This window comes from Sminthopsis crassicaudata, chromosome 5 (assembly GCF_048593235.1).
Source record: "Sminthopsis crassicaudata isolate SCR6 chromosome 5, ASM4859323v1, whole genome shotgun sequence".
Lineage (NCBI taxonomy): Eukaryota > Metazoa > Chordata > Mammalia > Dasyuromorphia > Dasyuridae > Sminthopsis > Sminthopsis crassicaudata.
Window position 1 is genome coordinate 237369421 of NC_133621.1, and position 20253 is coordinate 237389673.

General features: G+C 34.1%; 1 protein-coding gene across 4 annotated transcripts in view; it reads right to left on the bottom strand.

Moving 5' to 3' along the window:
* KCNMB4 (potassium calcium-activated channel subfamily M regulatory beta subunit 4) overlaps nt 1-20253 on the bottom strand; it is a 144100-nt gene that overhangs the window by 71000 nt on the left and 52847 nt on the right. Inside the window, exon 3 of one of the 4 annotated variants that reach the window (XM_074270562.1) lies at nt 10632-10720. The exons of the other annotated variants lie outside the window; for them this stretch is intronic. Within the exon in view, the coding sequence (XP_074126663.1) occupies nt 10636-10720 (85 nt within the window). The 3' untranslated portion in view covers nt 10632-10635. The remainder of the gene's footprint in view (nt 1-10631; nt 10721-20253) is intronic. 4 annotated transcript variants of the gene reach the window in all.

Genomic DNA, 20253 nt, shown 5'->3' on the forward strand with positions numbered 1-20253 from the left:
ATCCTCATTTGTAAAATGAGCTGAAGAAAGAAATGGCAAACCACTTTAGTATATTTGTCAAGAAAACCCCAACTGCACTCAAGAATAGTTGGACATGATTGAAATGACTGAACAATAAAATGTGTTGGTGTGGGGGGGTATATACAATATGGATATAATGCAACAATTTTTTTTGTTCAATTTGTAAGTAGTTTAATAACATTTAATGTTTTTTAACATCCTGGGTAATTATTATTTATTAACATCAGTTATTGTTCTATGTAACATGACAGTGCTGCCTTTGGAACTCACTGAAGTATTTGCCTTTCTACTAAATGATCCCAGGCTGTTACTTTTACTTTTTTTTTTTAGTTCTTGTGTTTTTGATAATTTTCTGTCTTCTTACTGATTCATCCAAATTGCAGTTGTCAATGTCTACGCCTACCAGTCTTCCTTCCTAATTTGCTACTTTTTATGTAAATTTCTGGTTGAATTCAAATTTGTGTTTCTTTTAATGAGATTGCCTTCTTGATTCCCAATGTCCAGCAGAGCATGTTGTTTTCTATGAAGGATCTTTGATTTCACTGTAGAAAGCTCTTGTTATGGGAATTCTCTCTACTATTCAAGATCAGTCTCTTGACTTCAGATAACCCAGGGAATCTAAAGATTAAGTGCTCAGGGTCACACAGTTAGTGTCAAAATGGAATCTGAATCTTGGTCTTCCTGATTCCAAGCCTAATCTATCAATAAGTAATTATTCAGCATCTATTCTGTAACAAGTTCTGTGCTAAGTTGTGAAGATATAAAGACAATGATATATTCAAGAGTCTATGTCTTCATAGATTCCTGTGTTCTAATAGGAGTGATGACATGAATGTATACAAATATATTTAAGATACATATAAAGTAGATACAAGGTGACCTTAGAAGGGAAAACCAGCAGCTGTGAGAACTGGAAAAGTTAAATTGAGCTTTACAGGAAGCTAGGAGTCCAAGAAAGTATGTGTGTGTGTGTGTGTGTGTGTGTGTGTGTGTGTGTGCACGCCATGCGCTCATGGGAGTGTATCATGTTTAAAAAGAGAGCAGCATACAGGCACAGAGAAAGAAAATGGAGGATCCCATGGGAAAAACAGGAAGAGAATCAGTAGAGATGGATCATATAGTACGTAAAGGAGAGTAATATGTAAAATGACTAGAAAAGCCAGAGTAAAAAACTGTAACTGATAAGCAGAGTAGTTTATATCAGTCAGTCAGTTAGTATTTATTGAGGGCTTACTATGTATTTAACATTGTGTTAAGGATACAAAGAAAGCTAGGGATACAAAGAAAAGTAAAATACAATTCCTCTCTCAAGAAACAAAATTTAATAGGGGAGATAACATGTGAATAGCTATGTACAAACACGTAATATATAAGATAAATAGGAAACAACAGAGGGAAGTCACTAAAATTATGAGGGATTTGGGAAAGGTGAATATATATATATATATATATATATATATATATATATATATATATATATATATATATATATATATATATAGTGATATTTTAGTTGAAACTTGAAGTAAACCAAGAAGTGGAAATGTCATGAAACATTCCACACATAAAGGACAACCTTTGTGAAAATGTCCAGTCAGGAGATGAGAGTGTCTCATGAAAGGGATAATGAAGCCAGTGTCACTGGACTACAGAATACACAAAAGGAAATAATATATGAAAATACTACAAAGATTATAAAGTATCTTTGAACATTAAACTGTATATTTGATTCTGGAAATGATAGGGAGTCCATAGAATTTGAATGATATAGAGTAATATAGTCAGACATGTACTATAGAAAAAAATCATTTTGAAGATTTGAGTTAAAAGGATGGAATAGAATGATGAGACACTTGTAGCAAGTAGAACAGGCTATTGCAATAGTCCTGGCATGAGAAATATTTACTATACATAGTTACTTATCTCTTGAAATGCCCACCTTCAACTTAAAGCACTGAAAACTACCACCCTCAAGGTTTTTAGGATCTTTCCTAAGATTTCAAAATCCCTTGAGATGTTTTCTAGCAGGTATCCTTTTTTAAAAAAATTTATTTAATTTAATTAATTATTTAATTTAATTAATTTATTAATTTTATAATTATAATTTTTTGGCAGTACATATGCATGAGTAATTTTTTTACAACATTATCCCTTGTATTCATTTTTCCAAAATTTCCCCTCCCTCCCTGTACTCCCTCCCTTAGATGACAGGCAATCCCATACATATTAAATGTGTTACAGTATAACCTAGTTACAATATATGTGTGTAAATCCAATTTTCTTGTTCCATGGTAAGAATTGGATTCCGAAGATATAAGTAACCTGGGTAGAAAGACATTAGTGCAAACAGTCTACATTGAATTCCCAGTGTTCCTTCTCTGGGTGTAGCTGTTTCTGTCAATCATTGATCAACTGGAAGTGAATTGGATCTTCTTTATGTTGAAGATATCCACTTCAATCAGAATATATCTTCATACAGTATTGTTGAAGTGTATAGTGATCTCCTGGTTCTGCTCATTTTACTCAGCATCAGTTCATGCAAGTCTCTCCAAACCTCTTTGTATTCATCCTGCTGGTCATTTCTTACAGAGCAATAATATTCCATAACCTTCATATACCATAATTTACCCAACCATTCTCCAATTGATGGACATCCATTCATTTTCCAGTTTCTAGCCACTACAAAAAGAGCTGCCACAAACATTTTGGCACATACAGGTCCCTTTCCCATCTTTAGTATTTCTTTGGGATATATAAGCCCAGTAGTAGCCCTGCTGGATCAAAGGGTATGCACAGTTTGATAACTTTTTTGTGCATGGTTCCAAATTGCTCTCCAGAATGGCTAGATTCTTTCACAACTCCACCAACAATGCATCAGTGTCCCAGTTTTCCCACATCCCCTCCAGCATTCATCATTATTTGTTCCTGTCATCTTAGCCAATCTGACAGGTGTGTAGTAGTATCTCAGAGTTATCTTAATTTGCATTTCTCTGATCAGTAGTGATTTGGAACATTCTTTCATATGAGTGGATATAGTTTCAATTTCATTACCTGAAAATTGTCTGTTCATATCCTTTGACAATTTATCAATTGGAGAATGGTTTGATTTCTTATAAATTAGAGTCAGTTCTCTATATATTTTGGAAATGAGGCCTTTATCGGAACCTTTCATTGTAAAAATATTTTACCAATTTGTTACTTCCCTTCTAATCTTGTTTGCATTAGTTTTGTTTGTACAAAAGCTTTTTAATTTGATGTAATCAAAATCTTCTATTTTGTGATCAATAATGATCTCTAGTTCTCCTTTGGTCATAAATTCCTTCTTTCTCCACAGGTCTGAGAGGTAGACTATTCTCTGTTCCTCTAATCCATTTATGATTCTCACAGGTATTCTTAAAGGTAATAGGGAATCACTTGAGTTTACTGAATGGCAAGGTGATGAGGGACCAGCACTGGCTACATACATTCTTCCCTTCCTTTGTCTTGATGCCTTAATGAACCATCCAAGTCCACACTATACAAATTCCTCATTTCCTTGCCCTTCTCCCCAAGCAAGTTTTGTCAACCACCAACTTTAGATTATTCTCACCATCTGCCATCTTCATTCTTACTCACATGCTGCTGCAAAATGCTTGAGGCCTTGAAACTGTGGTACTTAGGATCAACATGATATACAAGTAAAAGTTTTACTCACAGGTTTTATCAAGAAGTTCTTAAACAATGAAGCCTCTGGGGACCCTTGCATTGGTATCTCCAAAAATTACACCAACAGTATATGCAGAAAACAATAAGAGAGGAGAGACATGTATAAAGGCTGAAAGAAATGCATAAAAACTTTTAACATTAAAAGAGCACTTTTTGTGGATGATCTTTTGGACTAAAAATTCAAGACAAGAAAATGACCACATGATCAAAATATATCTATTGATTACATCTGGTTTTTTAGGAACATTTCCAAAAGCTTCTTTTTTATAGAAAGGTTATAAAAAGCTTTGTAATTTGCTTTCAGATAATACCGGTAGATGGTTTGGTTTATTTCAGTATCAAATAAAGAGAATATTTATTCAAAGGATGATCAAAATGCTACTTGGTCAGTAATTAGCTTCTAATATAGTTTAAATTGTATAAACATGGAAATCAGGAAGGCTGTAATTTTCCTAAGAGATTGAATCTGTGAAGCAAAATACTAGATAAGGTGGTTTGTTTTTGTTTTCCTCCCCTGAAAGCTAGATTGTTGATGTTCTAAGGATGACTCAAATAAAAGCAATTTTATTTTGATAGATTAAATAACTCCTAAAGTTATAAGTTAGCTAAAAAAAGGGTCAGTCTTTAAGTGATATCTGCCTGTTTTTAAGAAAATTCATGTAGAATAAGAAATAGGAAATTCTTGAAGGCTTCTAAAAAATTATATTAAGAGGTTCTGAGCACCAAATATCTGGTACTAGGCATATACATTTAAATGGCAATTACTTTTCTTTAGATCTTTTGTCAACTCATCTAAAAAGTAGGTGAAGAGAGGAAAGTAACTGTAAATGAAAAAGTTATTTATTACATCTCTGTGATTTCAGGTGTTATGAGACATGCTGTACAAATGGACAAATAAAGCAACCTACTTTATCACCTCAAATAACCATATGCATCAGAGTTGTGGGACTTTGGAATGCAAAGATCTTGTAAAAAATATTCTCCCCCAAGAATAACACAGTTCCCATTAGGATGTTTCTTTATAGTCACTATGACAGTTTTTGGAATTAAATTTGACAGTTAGGAAAAAGCATCTTTTAGATGGCTTGCTCAGTAAATTTAGAGATGATGCAAAGTTGATTGAGAGGAAGCACTAACATTCTGGACAATAGTAAAAATCCAAAAAGATCTTAACCACTTAGAACATTGGACTCAATCTAATAACATGAAATAAAGATAAAGGTAAAGCCTTAAAAATGGATTAAGAAATCAAATGAATAAGTAATTGTTGGGGGGGGGTATGGTTAGACAGCTTATGAGATTGCTAAACTATCCTCCAACATCCACCACTGAGGCAATAGAGATCTTTCAGCACTGACCAAATTAAAGGCATCTCCTTAAGCCTCTTCCCCCTGATTCAGGTCTAAAGGTCTGAAGGACACTGGTAGTCAGGTTATTATCATACCAGGCATCCCAATCAGTACCCCAGTTTTAATGGGAAATTCTGGGAGATGTTTAGCTGAAGAAAGGAGCTCAATATTTATACAAGCATGTGTGGCAATCTTTATGTCAGTCATAAAGGGATAGCCAATTCTAAATAATAACTATTCTCATGAAGCATGAAAGCTACTTCATTAGTAATGGAAATAAAGGAGACTACTTTCCTATATCAACCCCATCTATATTAACTCAGTGTGGAACTAAACAAAGTTGCCATGTTGATCTTTGTAGACATTCCTGACTTATCAAAGTGGTAGACCACTTCAGGCTCTGGCTGAGTAGTATAGAATTACTGATTTTTTTTAATTTTATAATTATAATTTTTTTGACATTACATCTGCATGGGTAATTTCTTTACAGCATTATCCCTTGTACTCACTTCTTTTCCAAATTTTCCCCTCCCTCCCTCTACCCCCTCCCCTAGATGACAGGCAATCCCATACATGTTACATGTGTTACAATATAGATACAATAGATACAATATATGTGTATAAAACTAAATTTCTTGTTGCACAGTAAGAATTGGATTCAAAAGGTATTAAGTAACCTGGGTAGAAAGACAATAGTGCAAACAGTTTACACTCAATTCCCAGTGTTCTTTCTCTGGGTGTAGCTGATTCTGTCCATCATTGATCAACTGGAACTGAATTAGATCTTCTCTATGATGAAGATATCCACTTCAATCAGAATACATCTACATACAGTATTGTTGTTAAAGTGTATAATGATCTCCTGGTTCTGCTCATTTCATTTAGCATTAGTCCATGTAAGTCTTTCTAAGCCTCTCTGTATTCTTCCTGCTGGTCATTTCTTACAGAGCAATAATATTCCATAACATTCATATACCATTATTTACCCAACCATTCTCCAATTGATGGGCATCCATTCATTTTCCAGTTAAAATTACTGATCTTAACAATGTCTTTTCCTTTATTCTTGTGCTGATACTGGTGAAGAGCAATCACTTTTCACCTTGAAAGATGTTCAATTTGCCATTATTTTCCTTCTCCAGAACAACTTGAATCCTTCCTCAAATTGTCATAGTCTGGAAGAACTAAAAAAAGCCCCATTCTCTGAGATCATCAATGTCCATCACTACAATGATGGCAGAATGTTAGCCATATTAGACAAAGCCACAGCATCTATAACAAGATCATATGAGGATAAGGAATAAGAGATCTATTCAAATAAAATCCTTGGTCAGACCACTCAGTTTAGTCTTAGAGAATTTACTGGAGAAGGAAAGTCAAGATGATTTCAGACATAATCTGATGTAAACTATAGATGCTATCTAGGATAGCAAGCACTAGCAGTAATATAAGGACTCAGCAGAATGAATAGTAATTCAAGCTAAAGTAGTAAAGTGAATAGTATCAAACAGTTCAGGCCCAAGTAAAGGTGGGCAGTGTTGCTGGCACTAGAAGAAGCAACAGCATAAGAACTAGTATAGTGAGCAATGATACTGATCCTATGTACTAAGCAGCATTATGGATATTAGCAGGATGATTATTTCCAACAGTATTCATGAGGCAGACAGGTGATGTAGTAGATAGAGAACCAGGCCTGGAAAATGTTCTCTTCTTCAAATGTTCAAATCCAGTCTCAGACACTTATAATGTGACCCTGAATAACTCATTTAAACCTATTTGCCTCAGTTTCTTCATCTGTAAAAATGAGCTGAAATAGAAAATGGCAAATAAATCTTTGCCAAGAAAACCCAAATGAGACCCCAAAAGGTATCACAAAGAATTGGACACAACTGAAGAAGAATTAAACAATAACAGTCATGAACAAGTTGTGAGTTTGTAAGAGGCTGAGGTTTCTAATTCCTCCTTTGCTTGCCCAGTAATGCTCCTTGTGCCAATCTTGAATGGTACTCAATATAGCTGTGATCAGCAAACTACTAATTTGATTTTGTCCAACTAAGAGGAAGGTGTTTATGCCTATTAGCAGATTTGTCATCACATCACATCCCTGACTACAACAGTTACATGTCCCACTTCTAAGATACAGTATCTGCAATTAGAATCAATGTAGAAAGAGAGTTTCTAGCCCAGTGGTTTCCTGTTTCTGGTCTTCTAGAAGACTAATCCAATAAGCATGAATGGGTTCTACATAAAGTTCTAAGTTAACCTTTCCATCTCTTTTTCATTCCATCCATAGATTGTCCTGACCTTCAAAATTGCCTTTTTTGAACAACTCCATATGATATGGAGAAATGGCCCAAATTCCCCTCAGTTAGCATATATCTTCCCCATATGAGATTCAGAAAATACCTCCTAGGCAAAGCTTAGAGAACCAAAGAGTAAACTTATTGAGAGTGCCTTAATTTTTACTGGCATGCAGAAGTTAAATTATCTTTACATATTTATGATCAACATGAATTTACTTGGACAAAAGGATAATGTTGCCAACCAAGTGATAATTTTGAGTGCCTACATAAAAGTAAGGGAGAAGAGATGGAACATAGATGGACTAAAGAAAAAGAATTGCCTGAGCTCTCCCCCAAACCCTTCCAAATACCTTTAAATAATGACTCTAAACAAATTCTAAAGTGGCAGAACCCACAAAAAAAGGGAAAAATTTTTCTATCTCAAGGTCAACAGAAAAGGTCTATTGCAACAGGGTAAGAATGAATTGCAATACAGTGCAAGCAACATAGATCTGGCCACAGCAAACCAGGAGCAGGCTTTCGGAGCTTTTGAGTCACTCATGACAGAACCTTCTACCAGAACTCTCAGCCTACAGGTAGTAAGGGGCTTGAACAAAAGGTCTCATTGCTAGTACTAAGGTAGCAATCTACTGCTTTGCAAATATTTGGATCTGAGTTGCTGTAGTAGCAGCAGCCCCAGGGTGAGGAGGAGCTCTAGCATACAAGAACTTGAAGTTACTATGGAATGGGATGCTCCTCACAGTTTCAGGGCAGAATAGAGTGCACTCACAAATCAGAGAATAGGCCAGGAATGTAATAAAAACCTCTGGAAGAATTGAAAACTTAATAGGGTGTTGGGAGCTGCAATCTTTAAACTGATTGGCAAAGCCCAGCACTGAGAAAAAATGTGCACAGCAATCATGCAGGAACATTTCCTTCTATGATTCTCATTAGTGGACTACTATTTCCTATATTATTTATAAATGGCTTGATAATAGCACTAAACATTATTTTAAAAAATATGGTGACAAAGGAATTTGGACAAGTTAACTAGAAATGATTCCACTTGCATATTCTGTCCTAATAAAACTAATTTCTCACTGAGACAAATGATAAAGAGAAAAACACCATGGAAAGCATTGTCACTATGGGAGAGAATCCAAAAGTGCAGGAAATAATGGTATTTACTAACTTAGACTCAGAAAACACCAGTATGTCTAGGAACCAAAAGATGGTTAAAATATAACTAGAAATTGCCCTAAATATCTATGTACACGGTTCCAAGTCAGGGAAATAGAGGAATCAAACAATTCATAGAATTGACAAAGAAGATAATTAAACTAACAAAGTTCACTGACATTTAACCTTGTATAACTTTTACCTTTTCATTATTAGTTTCATGTAATATAATCAATAATTAACACTTAACCATAAAAAAACTTACTCAAATATTAAATGTCAAATGTAGTAACATATAAAGATCAATAAGTCAGACATGTAGCTGAAGACTATGTTGACCTAAAGAAAAATATATGATCATGATATAGTATAAAAATAGAGCCTGAAGGAGCTTGAACGAAGTGGGAACATCACTTCTATCAGTTCCTTACTCAAACTATCTCACGACTCCTGTCTTCCTTTGATGCCGACCCTATTCCTCCTACTCAGCTCCCTGGACCCCCTGTAGAGGCTGGACCCCTTCAATAGAGCCCTAGAATTATCTTTAAAAACAGCTGCAAAAAACCCCTGAAACTTGGGACAGTACACCCTCTAACCTGGAAGCAGAAACCTACTTTAAAAGGCTAGGAAAATTAGCAAACAATAGAAAACACTGACTATAGAGAGTTACTCTGGTGACAAGGAAGCTCAAAACACATGCTCAGAAGAAGATAACAAAGACAAAGCTCCTATATCCAAATCCTCCATGAAATATATGAATTTGTCTCAGGCCATGGAAGAGTTCAAAAAGAATTTTGGAGAAGGAGAGGAAAAATTGGGAAAATAAATGAGAATAGTGCAAGAAAATCAAGAAAAAAGACTCAACATCTCTTGTTGACTGACAAGACACACACACACACACACACACACACACACACACACACACACAAATGCTGGACAAAATAATACCTTTTAAAACAAAATAAACTCAACAGTAAAAAAGGGTTTAAAAAGCCAACAAAAGCAGATTTGGTCAAATGGGAAGAGATGCAACAAAATTTACTGGAAAATAAAACTCCTTAAAAAGTAAAATTGACCAAATGGAAGAAGAGATACAAAAGCTTACTGAAGGAAATACTTTGAAAATTAGAATTGTGTAAATGGAAGCTAATGAGTTTATGAGAAATCAAGAAACAATTTTTTTAAATCCCCAAAGAATGAAAAAAATAAAGGCAATGTGAAAAAACAAGTGAACTGAAAAATAGATCCAAGAGAGGTAACTTAAAAATCAGATAACCTGAAAGCCAAGATAAAGAAAAAGAACCTAAGATGGAATCAAAATGGCAAAGTGAAGGTAGGGATTCACCTGAGCTCTTCCCCAAATCCCTCTAAACACTTTTAAACAATAACTTTAAACAAATTTTAGAGTGTCAGAACCCACAAAAGGTGAAGTGGAACAATTTTCCAGCCAAAGATGGCTTAGAAGGTTGGCAGTAATGGGGTGGATCTGGAGTTCAATTACAGCACAATCTGCATCATCAGCATAGCCCAGATCCCAGAAAATTAGGTATAAGCCTTGAGGCCTCTGAATTGGTGGCAGTAATGGCAACCTCTAGATCTTTCAATTCACAGATGCCAGGAACAACTTAGAAGGTTGGCAGGAAAGACTTATCCCATTAAGTGTGAGGGGAACCCCAAAAGACCAGGAATGGGCTTTAGGGATCACTGAATCAATTGTGGGGAAGGTACAGCAGCAGTGATAACTGCAACTTCCAGAGATCTCAATCCACTAGTCTGGAGGCCAGTTATTTAACTGGTGAGAGGGAGATTCCAGGGGAAGCCAATGACTTTATGAGAAATAAAAAAACAGTAAAACAAAACCAAAAGAATGAAAAAATAGAAAATAATGTAAAATATCTCATTGGAAAAACAACTGACCTGGAGAATAGGTCCAGGAGAGATAATTTAAAAATTACTGAAAAAGCTATTACTACCTGAAAAGCCATGATCAAAAAAATTGTCTAGATATTATCTTTCAAGAAATTATCAAGGAAAACTTGTCCTGATATTCTAGAACTAGAGGGTAAAATAGAAATTAAATGAATCCACCAATTACCTTCTTAAAGAGATCCCAAGATGAAAACTTCCAGGAATATTATAATCAAGTTCTGGAACTCCCACTTCCAGAGAAAATATTGCAAACATCTGGAAAGAAACAATTCAAGTATAGTAGAAGCACTCAAGATAAAACAATATTTAGCAGCATTTACATTAAAGGATTGGAGGGCTTGAAATGTGTGATATTCCAGAGAGTAATGGAACTAGGATTACAACCCAGAATCACCTATCCAGCAAATAAGAGTATAAGTGAAAAAAAAAACTGAATAGAAACCTTCAGGAGAAAAAAAAAAGATAGAAATAGAAAGACTTTCAAGCATTCCTGATGAAAAGACCAGAACTGAATAGAAAATTTTCAAATACAAGAACTCAAGAGAAACTTAAAAAGGCAAACAGGAAAGGAAAAAAAAAAACATTGTTATTCAATAAGGTTAAACTATTTACATTCCTACATGGAAAGATGATACTTTTCTCTCATAAGAACTTTTTTTATTATTAGGACAGTTAGAGGAATATATATATAAATAGAAGGGCATGTGAATATGAAGGGAGGGTATGTAAAAAAAAATAAAATTAAGGAGCGAGAAAGGAATGTAATGGGAGAAAAAAAAGGAAGAAATAGGATGTGGTAATTATCTTACATAAAAGAGATAAGGAAAATCTTTTATAGTGGAGGTAAAGAGAAAGAAAATAAGGATGAGTGAATCCTCATTAGAATTGCCTTAAAGAAAGAATAACACTCAATTGAGTATAGAAATATATCTTCACCTTTTTGTGAGTTCTGACACAATTTGTTTAAAGTTACTATTTAAAAGTATTTAGAGGGATTTGGGGAAGAGCTAAGGTGAATCCTTACCTTCACTTTGCCATTTTGATTCCACCTTAGTTCTTTTTTTTTTTTTTCTTGGCTTTCAGGTCATCTGAAGATAAGAGTGTGTGTGTGTGTGTGTGTGTGTGTGTGTGTGTGTGTGTGTGTGTGTGTGTGTGTGTGTGTGTGTGATAGAAAAAAAAAGGGCTGATTGGGGGAAGGGGTAGTCAGAAACAAAACACTGTTGAGAAGGGACATAGAGAAAGGAGAAAGAGAATAAAATAAATAAATAATAAATAAATAAAGAGAATAAAGAATAAAGAGAGGAGAATATAGGATGGAAGGAAATATAGTTAGCAATAGTAATTATGAAAAAAATTTTGAAACAAGTTCCTCTGATAAAGACATCACCTCTCAGACATAGAAAACTGAATTAAAATTATAAAAATAGAAGCCATTCCCCAAATGATAAAAGATGAAAAGAACAGTTTTGAGATGAAGTATCAAAGCTATTTATAGCCACATGAAAAAATAGTTTAAGTTATTACTGATTAGAGAAATGTAAAGGTATTGTCTCAGATTTAGATTGGCTAAAAGGGCAGAAAAGGAAAATAACAGATGTTGAAGGAGATGGGACAAAGGAGACAAAAATGCATTGTTGGTGGTATTGTAAGCTAATTCAGCTATTTGGAAAAACAATTTGTTAACTATGCCCAAAGGGCTATAAAACCATGCAGTCTCTTTGACTTAGCAATACCACTTTCCAGGTATACAAAGAGAGAAAAAAGAACAAAAAAGGAAAATAACTTATATGTACAAAAATATTTATAACATTTCTTTTTTGTGGTGGCAAGGGAACTGGAAACTGAGTGGATGTCCATCAGTTGGAGAATGGCTGAATAAGTTATGGTATCTGAATGTTATGGAATATTATTGTTCTATAAGAAACTATCAATAGGATAATTTCAGAGAGGCCTGGCAAGACTTACATGAACATTGATACTAAGTGAAATAAGTAGAACCAGGAGAACATTGTGTACAGCAACAAGAAGATTATAATTCTGATGGATGTGGCTCTTTTCAGTAGCAAGGTGATTCAAGCCAGTTCCAATGGTCTTGTGATGAAGAGGCTATATATACACAGAGAGACAACTTTGGGGACTGAGTATAGATGACAATATGTATTTTTACTTTTTTGTTGTAGTTTGCTTGCATTTTGCTTTCTCTTTTCTTTTCATTTTTCATCTGATTTTTCTTGTGCAACATGATAATTGTGGAAATACGTATAGAAGAACTGCACATGTTAAACATATTGAATTACTTCGCCATCTACAGGAGGGGGTGGGGAGAAGAGAGAAAAAATTTGGAATACAAGGTTTTGCAAGTGTGAATGTTGAAAATTATCTATGCATATGCTTTGAAAATAAGAAGGTATAATAAAAAATAAAAATTAGCCTAGCAAAAAAAAGAAAGAAGGAAGGAAAGAAATGATGGGCAAGATGCTCTCAGAAAAACCTGAAAAGACTTACATGAGCTGATGCAAAGTGAAATATACTGTGTACAAAGTAACAACATTGTAAGATAATCAACTGAGAATGATTTCATTATTTTCAAGTTCCAAGACAACTCTGAAGGATTTAGGATGAAAAATGTTATCCATCTTCAGAGAAAAAACTGATTGGTTCTGAACATAGATTGAGTCATACTTTTTTTTTTACTTTGTTTTTCTTGAGGGGTTTTTTTGGGGGGAGATCTATGGTTTTTTTTTCAAACACGACTATTATGGAAATGTTTTACATGACTACACATGTATAATCTGCATCAAATTGCTTGTCTTCTCAATGAAGGGTATTGTGGAGAGAGGAAGGTAGAGAATTTGGGAGTTGAAGTTTTAAAAAATAAATGTTAAAAAGTTTTTTGTGTAACTAGCAAAAAATATTAAATAAATTTAATTTAAAAATGTTAATCAAAAGGAAAGGAGAGTTTTTATCTAGAATCCCATTAAAGAACTCCATAGAACAAAGATTTGGTCTCGTATTCCTAATGGGGTTTCTAAAGAAGGGATGGTTCTAAATGGTGGACTAAAGAATTAGGAAGATTATATTGTGGCATAAATCAGTTCCTGGGAATAGGTTATATGAAAGACCTATGACCTCTTAGCTATCTAATTATAGTTAAGCCTGACTGGTGATATGTCATTTGACTGACTGTGCTAGAAGTACAAACATCTGAAGTATAGACCCAGCATCTCTAGTTGTTCTTGCTTATTGTCTCTGTTTTGTATTGGAGACTGTGTTCAATATGCCTATCATTCACAATATGTAGACTAGATCCTTTGATAAAGTTGTTACATTGTCTTATCTTTGTCATACATTTTTTCAGTTTTTTTATTATAGCTTTTTAGGTAATTTTTCAACATTGACCCTTGCAAAATTTTCTGTTCCAGATTTTCTCCTTCTTCCTCCCTCCCCCTCCTCTAGATGGCAGGTAGTCCAATACATGTTAAATATCTTAAATCCAATATATTTATACAATTTATCTTGCTGCACAAAAAAAATGGATCTAGAAAGGAAAAAAAAATCTGAGAAGGAAAACAAAAATGCAAACAAACAATAAGAGAGAGTAAAAAATGCTAATATATTTTCTTTTATATACACTAAAGGCTTTTTGTATTCCCAAAGCTTGGGTTGCCTACTAGCTGCTATAGAACAATTTAAGTGATAAAAGGGCTATCTGAAGAACTTGGAAACCTTGCCATAATATGAAAGATGTAGTAGAAATGGAATCTGCTATATTTAGTCTGAATCAATTTCTCTTAAGAGGCAAGGAAGCTATCAAGATTTATTTAGTTTGAAGGATGTATAGCTCTAAATTTGGAGTTCTTAACCTTTGTGTGTCATGAATAATCTGTTAAAGTCTATGGCCTCCTTCTCAGAATAATATTTTTAAATGTATAAAATAAAATATATAGAATTATAAGATATACTGAAATGCAATTATCCAAATATTAACAAAATAAGTTTAAAAGCTCTAGGTTAATAATCTTAATAATGACTGAATAATGATTTTCTGGTCACTTGACACTAAAAAACTCAGCCTATGAAGAATCTAACTTTCTTAAACTAGACATAATTCTCATTTATATATGAATCAACATATTTCTCTTATTGAGCCACTAGATATCATAATGAATAGAGCAATGGGCTTGGAATCAGGAAAACTCAGACACTAACTAGCTAATTATTTAACCTGTACCTCAGTTTCCTCATATGCATAAGGGAAATAATAATAGCCCCTATCTCCCAGAGTTACTGAAATTACTAATAGGAAAAAGAGAAGGAAAAAAAAAGATGAATAAGGAAAAAGAAAAGGAGGGGGAGAAGCAGCAGCAGCTGTAGTACTGAAACATTTTTTTCAATACACAGAAGAGTAAGGTCAAAGAAAGACAAGTCAGAACAGCTTTAAAACTGTATTGAATTTTATTTTACTCTTAGAAACAAGTTGTGATTAGAGATTCATGCTTTAATATATAATTTTTTTCTGTTCTCTTTTATATATAATTTTTTTTATTTTTACTGGTGTTTAATCAAATTCAGAATAACAAAAATAACAAAAGAACCAATTTCTGCCAGACTGCTTTCTAGTTTTCTCAGGTACTTTTGTCAAAATTGGTCCTTTAATAGTTAGGGTTTACAAATAACTTTACAATTATTATCTCATTTGACCTTTACAACACTCATGGACTGATAGGTATATAATTATTCATGGGTTTAACACTATGCAACTTTGCTCCTAATTTGTTTATTCTAATATATTCCCATGATCAACTTTTTCATACTTCTTTTCCCATAATTTTCCTTAAGATTGTGGAAACATATTTTTAAGACTCTTTTTAAGTTTCTACAGAAATATCAAGGAATGCTATTTCTTCTAGCCTAAAATCCTTACAAATATTTTCCAGATAGGAAAGTGGGAAAAACAATGGTTCTCTTCCTATAACAGTGAGTAGTATAGATCTGAGATGGCAGAGTATTAGAAAGCAGAATTAGGAATACAGTGAGTTTCCATCCACAAACTTCTCCAGAACTAGAAAATGCACCAAATAGCAACCTGAAGGGGAAATCTAGAAAAAGCCACAGTAAATCCTTTGGCTAGTACAGTCTAGCATTTCAAGATAGACATAGAGGTCTTTGGCACTGAGATAAGGATGGGTAAGGCTAAGACACTTAATTGTGAGCACTCTAGAGCCTAGGGAGAGGCTAGGGATAGAGGGAGACTATACCCAGATCGGACTAGCCTCTATCCCAGAATTGAAGAGATATATAAAAATGGCTGCTTTATTGCCATCTATCCAGTTTTGGATAAGAGACCTGTATAGCATAGCTAGGCCCTGGGCTAGGAAGCAGTTCAGAAGTCAGCAGCAGCAGCAGCAACAAAAGTGATGTGGCTCTGGAACAACAGGGTCTCACTTCTAGCACTTAGCTCAAGTTGCAGTGGAATAACCAGGGTAACCAGACAAAAGTAGAGTCTCCAATTATGCTGGTCTGAGGAAACAGAGCTTCCCAGATGGCTGGCAGAAATTGAGGCCTACAATACTTTACTAGTGAGTGTTCAGATACAAAGCCAGGTCAGAAATTTTCAAAGCTCAGGCCAGGAGGGTAACAATCAGACTTTATTTTGGTTGAGATCATTTATAGGTCACTGGCCTGTCACTGCAACTGCCATCTATAATTATCTTTGAATGAAAAAACTACTGCCTGCATTTCTTTTCACTCTACTTCCCAGGAAGTGATGGAACTAGTTCCCAAGATTTTACTTGTTTTACTATTTTTTTAATGTTAAAGATTCAAGCAAGCTTTTACACTCTTCTCTTTCACCTTTATCAAGCAGTATCTTAATTCCTCTTCACTTTCTGCCATCAGAATAGAATCTGCATATCAGAGGCTAATGATCTTTGTCCTGACAACTTAAATTCTAGCTTTGAATTCCTCTACCTGCCATTTTACATGATATACTTTGCATATAAGTTAAATAAAGAGGGTAACAACATACAGCCTTCTTACATTCTTTTTCTAATGTCAAATAAATCAATTCAATTTGGGCAGAGCCAAGATGGAAGAGAGGAACAAATTTCTTCAGACTATCAAATCCTGCCTCTGAATTAGCTCTGGCCTGATAGAATCCATGAATATTGGGAGTGTAACAAATTATCAGCAGAAGATAATTTCAAAGATCACCAGAAAAAGTCTGTTTCAATTGGGCAGAGAGGGAGGCAAGCCAAGTGCAAGCAGGGTGAGCACAAACACCAGCATAGGCAGCACAGAATGGAGTTGTGGGAACTCTGTGAGCAGAGATTCTACATGGAGGAACAGGAATGTTGACTACTCTACTCTGGTTGCAAGCAAGTAGATCAGCGGAGAAGTTATAAAAACATACAACACAAACACAGAAAGTAAATAGTGAACCCTGAAATACCAGAATTTCATGGGACCTGGCCAAACCCAACCAGCACCAGGAGTGGGGCAGCACTGACTCAGCACAGATTCTGCCACTTGTAGAGGAAGCCACTGCCTCTTATAGATGAAGACTGGACAATCTCTCTTGCCCTAAAAGCAGATCTCAACTTTTTAAAAAAAAAAAAAGAGTAAAAAAGCAGTGGCAAGCTAAGTGGCACAGTGGATACAGCACCAGTTCTGAAGTCAGAAGAACCTGAGCTCAAATCTGGCCTCAGACACTTAACAATTCCTAGCTGTGTGACCCTGATCAAGTCACTTAACCCCAATTGCCTCAGCAAAAAAAAAAAAAAAAAAAAAAAGTAAAAAAAGCAAAAAGAACTCTAACCATAAATAAATTTTCTAGTGAAAGAGAAGAACAGATTTCAAATTTTAGGAGACTAAAAGCAGATCTTCTCCAGATGAAGCCCCAAAGGATGATATAAACTGGTCCCCATCACACAAGGCTCCCCTGGAAGAAATTATAAAAGATCTTTAAAAAGAGCTGGAAGAAAAATGGGAAAAGAAAATGAGAACTTTGCAAGAGAGTTTGGAAAAGAAAACACTGAAATTATCTGAAGAAAATTCACTACAAAATTGTGAAATGGAAAAAGCACGTAACTCCTTAAAAATTCATCTAACAAAATGGAAAAAGAAAATAACTCCCTGAAAAACAGAATTTGTAAAATGGAAAAAAAAAGTCCATAAAACAAAATAGCTCACTTAAAAATTTAATTAGACAAATACAAAAAGAATGAAGGAAATAATTCACTAAAAATGAGAACTGAACAAATGGAAATGAATGACTCAAATGAGACATCAAGAATCAGTCAAGCAAAACCAAAAAATGAAAAAAATAGAAAAAAATGTAAAATACCTACTTGGGAAAACAATTGACCTGGAAAATAGATCTAGTAGAGACAATCTAAGGATTATTGGACTTCCTGAAAACCATGAGGAAAAAAAGATTCTAGACATCTATTTTTCAGGAAATCATCAAAGAGAATTGTCTGGATGTCATAGAATCAGAAGGTAAAATACTCATTGAAAGAATTCACTGAACACCTCATGAAATAGACCCCAAAATTAAAAGCCCAAGGAATATTGTGGCTAAATTTCAGAACCATCAGACCAAGGAAAAAATATAAGCATCCAGATAAAAAACAAAACAAAACAATTCAAATACCAAGGAGCCACTTATAAACATCACCCAAGACTTAACAGTTTCCACCTTAAAGGATTGAAAGGCTTGGAATCTGATATTCCAAAAAGGCAAAGGAACTTGGAATACAGCCAAGAATAAAATACCCTGATAAACTGAGCATTTTCTTCCAGGAAAGAAGATGACATTCAATGAAATAGATGAATTCCATTTCTGATGAAGAGACCAGAGTTAAACAAAACATTTGACCTCCAAATATAGAACTCAAGAAAAGCATAAAAAGATAAAAAGAAAAGAACTCTTGAGAACTGTATTTCTGTTATGAGTATACATTGATACTGCATGTATAATTTTATCTTTACTGTTATAATATAAAAAAAGAATTAGAGGTGGAAGGAGGATTGTACCAGAAAAAGGGGAAAGTGGATGTAAATGAAGGAAATTACATCTCACAGAGGCAAAGGAAACCTATTATATTTGAGGGTAAAAAAGGGAGGGGGATGAATATTGGGTGAATCTTACTCTCATCAGATTTGGCTCAAAGAGAAAATATTAGACATATTTGGTTTATAAAGAAGTTTCTCTCGCCTTATAGAAAAGTGGGAGGGTAAAGGAGAAAAGTAAGAAATAGTAAGGGAAAGGCATAAGAAAGGGGGAGGGACTCTAAAGGGGGAGGGCTACTTGAGGCAAGTGGTATTGATAAGTAAAATACTGGGGAGGAGGGAAAGGGGAAAAGGAAAGAAAAAAGTATAATTTAGGGTTAATAAGATGGCAGGAAATACAGGATTGTAGTTTTAACTATAAATGTGAATGGGATGAACTCTCCCATAAAGTGGAACTGAATAGCAGATTGGATTAAAAGTCAGAATCCTAAAATATTCCAAGAAACACATTTAAAGCAGAGTGACACAAAAGGAGTAAAGGTAAAAGGCTGGATCAGAGTCTATTATGCTTCAGGCGAAGTTAAAAAAAAACACAGGGGTATCTCACATCAAGCATCACACTTGATGCTCTGCTAGCATCAAGTAGGATTTATACTAGGAATTGCAGGGCTGTTTCAATATTAGGAAAACTATTAGCATAATTGACCATATAAATAACCAAATTAGCAAATCATATAATTATATGACTATCTCACAGATGCAGAAAATGCATTTGATAAAATCCAAATCCATTCCTATTAAAAACACAAGAGTATACAGGAATAAATGGACTTTTGTTTTAAATAGTAGCATCTTTTTAAAATCGTCAGCAAGCATCACATGTAATGGTAATAAATTTGCCCAGTATCACTATTACTATTCAATATTGTTTTAGAAATGTTAGCTTTGGCAATAAGAGAAGAAAAAGAGATTAAAGGAATTAGAATAGGTCATGAGGAAACCAAATCATCACTCTTTGCAGATGATATGATGGTATACTTAGAGAATCCCAGAGATTCTACTAAAAAACTATTAGAAATAATCCACAACTTTAGCAAAGTTGAAGGATACAAAGTAAATCCACATAAATCATCAGCATTTTTATACATCACTAACAAAATCAAACACCAAGAGACACAAAATTCCATTTAAAAGAAATGTCGATACTACAAAATATTTGGGAATCTATCTGCCAAGGGAAAATCAGAAACTATATGAGCAACACTACAAAACACTTTCCACACAAATAAAGTCAGATCTAAACAACTGGAAAAATATCAAGTGCACTTGGATAGGTTGAGCAAATATAATAAAGATAACACTACATAAAGTAATCTATTTATTTAGTGCTATACCAATCAAACTCCCATGAAATTATTTTACTGACCTAGAAAAAAATAACAAAATTCACCTGGAAGAACAAAAGGTCAAGAATTTCTTTTTCTTTTCTTTTTTAATAGTTTTTATTTACCAGATATATGCATAGGTAATTTTACAACATTGACAATTGCCAAACCTTTTGTTCTAATTTTTCCCCTCCTTCCCCCTGCCCCAGATGGCAGGTTGACCAATACATATTAAATATGTTAGAGTATAAGTTAAATACAATATATGTATACATGACCAAACAGTTGTTTTGCTGTATAAAAAGAATTGGACTTTTAAAATAGTGTATAATTCGTCTGTGAAGGAAATCTAAAATGCAGGCAGACAAAATTAGAGGGATTGGAAATTCT